General features: G+C 45.5%; 1 protein-coding gene across 2 annotated transcripts in view; it reads left to right on the top strand.

Annotated features, from left to right (window-relative positions):
* Positions 1-7,500, top strand: part of LOC132859356 (thyrotropin-releasing hormone-degrading ectoenzyme-like) — a 44,497-nt gene that overhangs the window by 26,386 nt on the left and 10,611 nt on the right. For both annotated transcript variants that reach the window (XM_060890083.1, XM_060890082.1), the window contains exons 10-12: positions 1,080-1,267; positions 5,797-5,885; positions 7,476-7,500. The exon at positions 7,476-7,500 is cut by the window's right edge and continues 109 nt beyond it. In XM_060890083.1, coding sequence (XP_060746066.1) covers positions 1,080-1,267; positions 5,797-5,885; positions 7,476-7,500 — 302 coding nt within the window. The remainder of the gene's footprint in view (positions 1-1,079; positions 1,268-5,796; positions 5,886-7,475) is intronic.

Genomic DNA, 7,500 nt, shown 5'->3' with positions numbered 1-7,500 from the left:
CCGTGACTCCCATTTAAAACCGAATCAATCTGAAGATCAGTGTTTAGGTGGAGCTGCTGTTCTGGCTTTACTCGCCGTCCGTGTCAGACGATCTGCAGCTGCCACGTGCCGCATTAAACACGGCGGGACACGTGGACGGATGAGACAGCCGCATTTTCAGCTCGTTCTCAGGAGCCTGAGACGTTCCACATGAATCACTGAGTCAGAGTCTCTTCTCGGCCGTGTGAATCTCACCGTCTGTCTCCTGCATCAGCCGCTAAAAACTTCTCCTCTTAATATTTACTCCTTCTGCGAGTCTTGTCTTTTTTCAGCGTCTGAGCTGCAGCATCACGTTGCCTGAGGATGATGGACGTCTCTGTGATCGGCTGATCTGCTCTATCAGAGTGACTGCTTTCGTTCCTCGCAACCTGACGTTTTTTCTGCAGTCTCGACACGTCCTGTCACGTCAAAGCTGTAACACTACGAGGAGTGTAGTGTGAATTTACACAGTGACACGAACATTATAAACTCCTCTGAAGCAGAAAAAAGAGTAACAGCCTGTTAGACGTGCGTCCTGTTCCTTTACTGAGGTGATTTTGATATCGTTGCCGTGTGGAATTTCTGCGTGTGGATGGATGTGTGATCAGGTGACCTGCACTCACGGAGTTCTAGTCATTATAATGGAACAGGATGGAAAAGAAGAAGCCTCCATTATCCACATGAGCCTGATTCACACGGAGAGAAAATGACTGTTGTCTTTGGTAATTGTTCCTGACACTGATCATTAACACCAGCGTTGAGTTTCTAGTCCTGTGTGAATAATTACTGAGCAGAAAAGGTTGACTTTTATTAAATAACTGATGTTATGATACTGTGTAAACGCAGCTTGTGTGATTATTACTCACGTGTGGGGATTATTAGTGATAACAGGTGTACGAGGTGTTGAGGACAAGTAGAGTGTTGTTCTGATCCATCGAGAAGGACAGGTGATGATGTCACTAATCATTTCTGGTGTCTGGAGACTCTGCTAACATTAATGGCATGTGAACAGGACGTTACTGAGAGAACCTCGTGTCTCACCGTGCTGTTCTGTGTTCCAGGCCATGCGGAGGGAAGGGAAGGACGTGGACATAAAGGAGGTGATGGACGGCTGGATTCTGCAGATGGGCTACCCCGTGGTCACCATCAGCACAACCGAGAGCCCGGAGAACACCGTCACCATCAGCCAGCAACACTTCCTGTACGACACGGACGCCAAAATCCACCACCATCAACTTCTTAACAAAAGGTAGAACCTCAGTGGGTACGACCTCAGGTGACCTTCAGCCTCCAGATGACTTGTAGCATGTGTTGAGGAGGAATGAACCTGACTGCTGCAGACACATTAGCGTTAGCTTTAGCCCTCATTAATGGTCTCATGAATAATTCAGCGGGTCCTCAGAAAGTCTTTAGGTCTTATTTAAACCCAAATGCTGGCAGCAGACTGTAACACGCTCTGAATGCTAATGTATTTGACTGTGTGTGTGCTGTGATGATTGTGTAGATATGTAGATTGAAGTGTGTGTGTGTGTGTGTGTGTGTGTGTGTGTGTGTGTGTGTGTGTGTGTGTGACAGTGAGAGAGTATAATATGAATGCACTTTTCACAAATCTAATTGACTCAGGTTCAGAAACATTTGAATGTTTTTTAATGAAATGACTGAACTAAAATGTGCTGATGACCAGTCAGGGATTTGTTTTGGCATCATGTGTTATATTGATGCTCATTTTGAGTTAGTTTGACGTTGATGTTACATACTCTCCTGGACGTCTTGTGTCCTTGAACATATTAAGGTTTTCCACTGGGTAAAATCAGGGTTTTTTAAACTTACCATCACATTGTGCAGGATGTATATACTGGACTCATTCTCACTCTACTGAACCTTGTCTCCCACTGTACTAAACCTCATCTCTCGCTCTACTGAACCTTGTCTCTCACTGTACTAAACCTCGTCTCTCGCTCTACTGAACCTTGTCTCTCACTGTACTAAACCTCATCTCTCGCACTACTGAACCTTGTCTCTCACTGTACTAAACCTCGTCTCTCGCTCTACTGAACCTTGTCTCTCACTGTACTAAACCTCATCTCTCGCTCTACTGAACCTTATCTCTCACTGTACTAAACCTCGTCTCTCGCTGTACTGAACCTTGTCTTTCGTCTCTCGCTGTACTAAATCCCATCTCTCATTGTACTGAACCTCATCTTTTGCTGTAATGAACCTCGTCTCTCTTCTCTTGCTGTACTGAAACTCATCTCTTGCTCTACTGAACCTTGTCTCTCACTGCACTGAAGCTTGTCTCCCGTCACTTGCTGTACTGAAACTCGTCTTTCGATCTACTGAACCTCGTTTTTCATCTCTCGCTGTATTGAACATTGTCTCTTGCTGTACTTAACCTCATCTCTCGCTGTGCTGAACATCCTATCTCACTGTACTGAGACTTAACTCTCATCTCTCGCTGTACTAAACCATGTCTCTTACTGTACTGAACCTCGTCCCTTGTCTCTTGTTGTACTGAACCTTGTCTTTTGTCTCTCGCTGTACTAAATCCCGTCTCTCATTGTACTGAACCTCTTGCTGTATTGAATCTTATTACTCGCTGAACTGAACCTCATCTGTCATCTTTCACTGTGCTGAACCTTGTCTCACTCTGTACTGAACCACGCCTCTTGCTGTACTGAACCTTGTTTCTCGCTGTACTGAACCTCGTCTCTCGCTGTACTGAACCTTGTCTCTCATCTCTTGTTCTACTGAACCTTGTCTCTTGTGTGTATGTGTGTGTGTTCAGGTAGTCTTCGTGGTCATTCTGGATATCATGCAGCCTCCCCGTGGACCTCATTATCCTCCAAACTCTTCTGTGTGTGAGAGAGAGAGAGAGAGAGAGAGAGAGAGAGAGAGAGAGAGAGTCCAAGAAAAAATAAGAAGTGCTTGAACAAACTTGATAAAACTAGTTATGTTACATTTATTACTTTGCTCCTCCTAACCACCAGGGCTGAAACCAACCCATTATAGGACTGACTGGAATGAGCTGCAGTCACAAACACGAAGAAGGTAAAACATAAAGAAGGTTCATAGTGAAGCCGTCTTCTCCTTCTCACCCTCAGAAACCACAGCTTCTGTTTGGATCTCAGCCTGTCTGGCAGACATATCATCGTGGATGATGGCTCATCAACTGAGGCAAAACTGCTGATCATCTCAGGTCATGATCTTGCAATATCCCTGCATAACGATCTGATCTCCCCTTCAGTCACAGGTCGCAGCCTTGGGGTAATCATGGAAAATCACATGTCCTTATTCTCGCATGTTGCTAAAGTGACTCGCTCATATCAGTTCCTTCTTTACAACATTAGAAGGATTTGGCCATCAGGCTGCTCAGGTACTTGTTCAGTCTCTTGTCATCTCAAGACTGGACTATCAACGCAATTTGCCCTCTGCAAATGATCCGCAATGCAGCTGCATGACTTGTTTTCAACCTGCCTAATTTCTCACATACCACGTCACTGCTGTGTTCCTCCACTGGCTTCCTGTAGCTCCACGCATCAGATTTAAAACACTGATGCTTGCCTACAAAGCCAAAAATGGACCATCTCACTCTTACCTCAAATCCCTCATCACTCCTCACACTGCACGCCGCTCCCTCAGATCTACCAGCACTGCTCCACTGGTCCAACCAAGAGGTAGGTATACTACAAGACTCTTCTCAGTTCTGACACCGAGGTAGTGGAATGAACCTCCCCTAGGGGTCCGGACAGCTCAGTCACTGGATATTTTTAAACGACAGTTGAAGAACTACTTCTTTATGAAATACTAGAAATAGCACGTTGTCCCCTGTTTGTTGAATGTGTATATTTATTTAAATATAATGGAGGAATGGGGGGGCTGCGTTCGGTGTCTTGCTCACGGGCACTTCAGTCGTGGTATTGCCGGGACGAGACTCGAACCCACAACCTTAGGGTTAGGAGTCAGACTCTCTAACCTTTAGGCCACGACTTCCCCGAGCTAATTAAATACACTATACTCTCTCATTCATTCATCTTCTACCGCTTATCCGAACTACCTCGGGTCACGGGGAGCCTGTGCCTATCTCAGGCGTCATCGGGCATCAATACACCCTGGACGGAGTGCCAACCCATCACAGGGCACACACACTCTCATTCACTCACACACTCACAAACTACGGACAATTTTCCAGAGATGCCAATCAACCTACCATGCATGTCTTTGGACCGGGGGAGGAAACCGGAGTACCCGGAGGAAACCCCCGAGGCACGGGGAGAACATGCAAACTCCACACACACAAGGCGGAGGCGGGAATCGAACCCCCAACCCAGGAGGTGTGAGGCGAACGTGCTAACCACTAAGCCACTGTGCCTCCACACCATAACCCTCCTCCACCACACTTTACACTTGCCACAATTCAGTCAGGCAACTACCGTTCTCCTGGTAACCGCCAAACCCAGACTCATCCTTCGGTTTGCCAAACGTGTGATTTGTTACTCCAGAAGACACATCTCCACTGCTCAAGAGTCCATTGGCGATGTGCTTTACACCACTACGTCCGACACTTTGCACTGCACTTGGTGATGTAATGTTTGGATGTAGCTGCTTGACCATGGAAACCCGTTCCATGAAGCTCTGTATGCAATGTTCTTGAGCTTATTTGAAGGCCACGTGTAGTTTGAAGGTCTGTAGCTATTGACTCTGAAGAAAGTTGGTGATTTCTGTGCACTGTGCACCATAACATGTGCTACCACTTGACTAAGTTGCTGTAGTTCCGAATTTCTTCCACTTTGTTCTAATACTACTAACAGTTTGCTGTTGAATATTTAGTAGTGAGGAAATTTCATGAATGGACTTAATACACAGGTGGGAACCTATCACAGTACAGTACCATGCTTTAATTCACTGAGCTCCTGCGAGTAACCCATTACCAGATGTTTGTGGAGCAGTCTTCATGCCTACTGTAGGTGCTTCCCTTTATACACCTGTGGCCATGGAAGTGATTGGAACATTTGAATTCAGTGATTTGGAGGGGTGTCCCAAAACTTTTGGCAATATAGTGTATGGCTGAAGGATGATATCACAGGAACACCAGCCTAAGAACAGTGGAGGATGGCAGGCGGAAATGCTGAAGAAGGAACCGTGGGGTGGAAAATGGCTTGGAAAATGTGTGTGTGTGTGTGTGTGTGGAAAGCTGTGATCATGTGTGAAGGACAGAGTCTGTTCTGATCTCTCCGTCCAAACATTAAACACACCATGAGCACACACACACACACACACACATACACACACACACTGAAGAGATGCTTGAAGGTGCAAAATCAAATTTAGATTTGTTTGAGATGGACCAGTGGACTGGTTCCAGCATGATACACACACACACACACACACACACACGGTGGTCTGATAGCTGGAACTAAACAGAGGACAAAAAGCTGCAGGTCTTTTTATTGTGCTGAAATGGTGTTGATGACTCAGCGCTGGGTCTTTGTTCTTTGAGAGAATGTGTGTTGGCAGAAAGCAGAACATGAGAGCCTGATTCATGTACTGTGTGTGTGTGTGTGTGTGTGTGTGTGTGTGTTTGCTCTCTCTTGACAGTTTTTCCTGTTATTGCTTTGTGCTCAATCAGGACACCTCTGAATAAAACTATTAATTCTCTCCTCTTTTTGTGTGTGTGCGTGTGCGTGTGTGTGTGCGTGTGCGTGTGTGTGTGTGTGTGTGTGCGTGTGCGTGTGCGTGTGCGTGTGCGTGTGCGTGTGTGTGTGTGTGTGTGTGTGTTAGTTTGCAGTGGCGGATCCCACTGAAGCTGGCATTGGGAAACTTCAGTCACACATCATCTGAGTCTCTCATCTGGATCTCTAATAAAACAGGTAGAAGATCTAACACACACACACACACACACACACACACACACACCATTTTTATCATTTTAATCCCACTCAGCTCCTCTGAGAGAGAGAGACAGGTGATTTATGGTTTCTCTGAGAGACTCGGCTTCACTGACGTTTCACAGCTAGTCATGGTTTGGCAGCAGCTCCACTGGAAAACGCTGAACTGAAGTTAAGCAGCGACTTTCTCACTGAGGTTCCTGCTGAATACGTTCCTTCCTGTGTCTCCAGGGAACCCAGTCCCCGATATCGTCCACTAACTGTCCCTAAATCCTGTCTCTTCTGTATGACAGCAGATCGTGAGCCAGGAACAGAGACATTAAATCTGAAAGCGATCAGACACACGGCTCCATTTCTGAGCTTTATTTCTCACCTCTGAAGTTCTGTGGATCTCTGGAGATGCTGAGTAATACTTTAGTGTGAAGTTCTGAAGCTCTGGAGATGCTGAGTAATACTTTAGTGTGAAGATCTGAAGCTCTGGAGATGCTGAGTAATACTTTAGTGTGAAGTTCTGAAGCTCTGGAGATGCTGAGTAATACTTTAGTGTGAAGATCTGAAGCTCTGGAGATGCTGAGTAATACTTTAGTGTGAAGATCTGAAGCTCTGGAGATGCTGAGTAATACTTTAGTGTGAAGATCTGAAGCTCTGGAGATGCTGAGTAATACTTTAGTGTGAAGATCTGAAGCTCTGGAGATGCTGAGTAATACTTTAGTGTGAAGTTCTGAAGCTCTGGAGATGCTGAGTAATACTTTAGTGTGAAGAGCTGAAGCTCTGGAGATGCTGATTGATTCTTTAGTGTGAAGATCTGAAGCTCTGGAGATGCTGAGCAATACTTTAGTGTGAAGATCTGAAGCTCTGGAGATGCTGAGCAATACATTAGTGTGAAGATCTGAAGCTCTGGAGATGTAAAGCTCAGTCACAGCTCTGATTTTATATGGCGGTGTTGGAGTGTAATCACTCACAGGGACAAACACATAGAGATTAAAGGAATTAAACCAAGTGTCCTTTTAGAACATGACAAATGGACACATTCCTTCATCACACACTTCCTGTAGGACAGAACACCTGCTCTCAGGATCCAGCTGGACAGGAAGTGAGGTGTGTGTGTGTGTGTGTGAGTGTGATTAAATTTATACATCCTCCCCTCATTCCTCCTCCTTCTTTATTTATATAGTGATGGAGAGATAAGAAGGAGGAGTGATAGATGATGGATGGATTAATGGAGAGAGATGAGTGATGCAGTGATTCAGTCAAAACGTTCTCTCGATTATGTATAAAGCGTTGGAATGAGGCTAGTGGAATCAGGGAGTAATGTAAAAGAGTGAGGGAATGATGGAGAGGAATGAGAGATGGAGTGAGAGTGACGGAATGATGGAGTGATGGAGAGAGATCAGTGACATAGTGAGGCGGAGGGCTGAGTGATAGAGTGATGGAATGATGGAGAGAAATGAGCGATGGAATGATGGTGGGTTGGAGAGGGATGAGTGATGGAGTGATGGAGAGAAAGAGGTGACGGAGTGATGGAGTGATTGAATCTTATTATTCTCACTCTTTCTACTCGTTTATTTATAGAGACGCACCGAGTGGGACATATAGG

The sequence above is a fragment of the Tachysurus vachellii genome, chromosome 16, assembly GCF_030014155.1.
Source record: "Tachysurus vachellii isolate PV-2020 chromosome 16, HZAU_Pvac_v1, whole genome shotgun sequence".
NCBI classification, from domain to species: Eukaryota; Metazoa; Chordata; class Actinopteri; order Siluriformes; family Bagridae; genus Tachysurus; species Tachysurus vachellii.
This window is presented reverse-complemented; position numbering and strand designations above follow the sequence as displayed.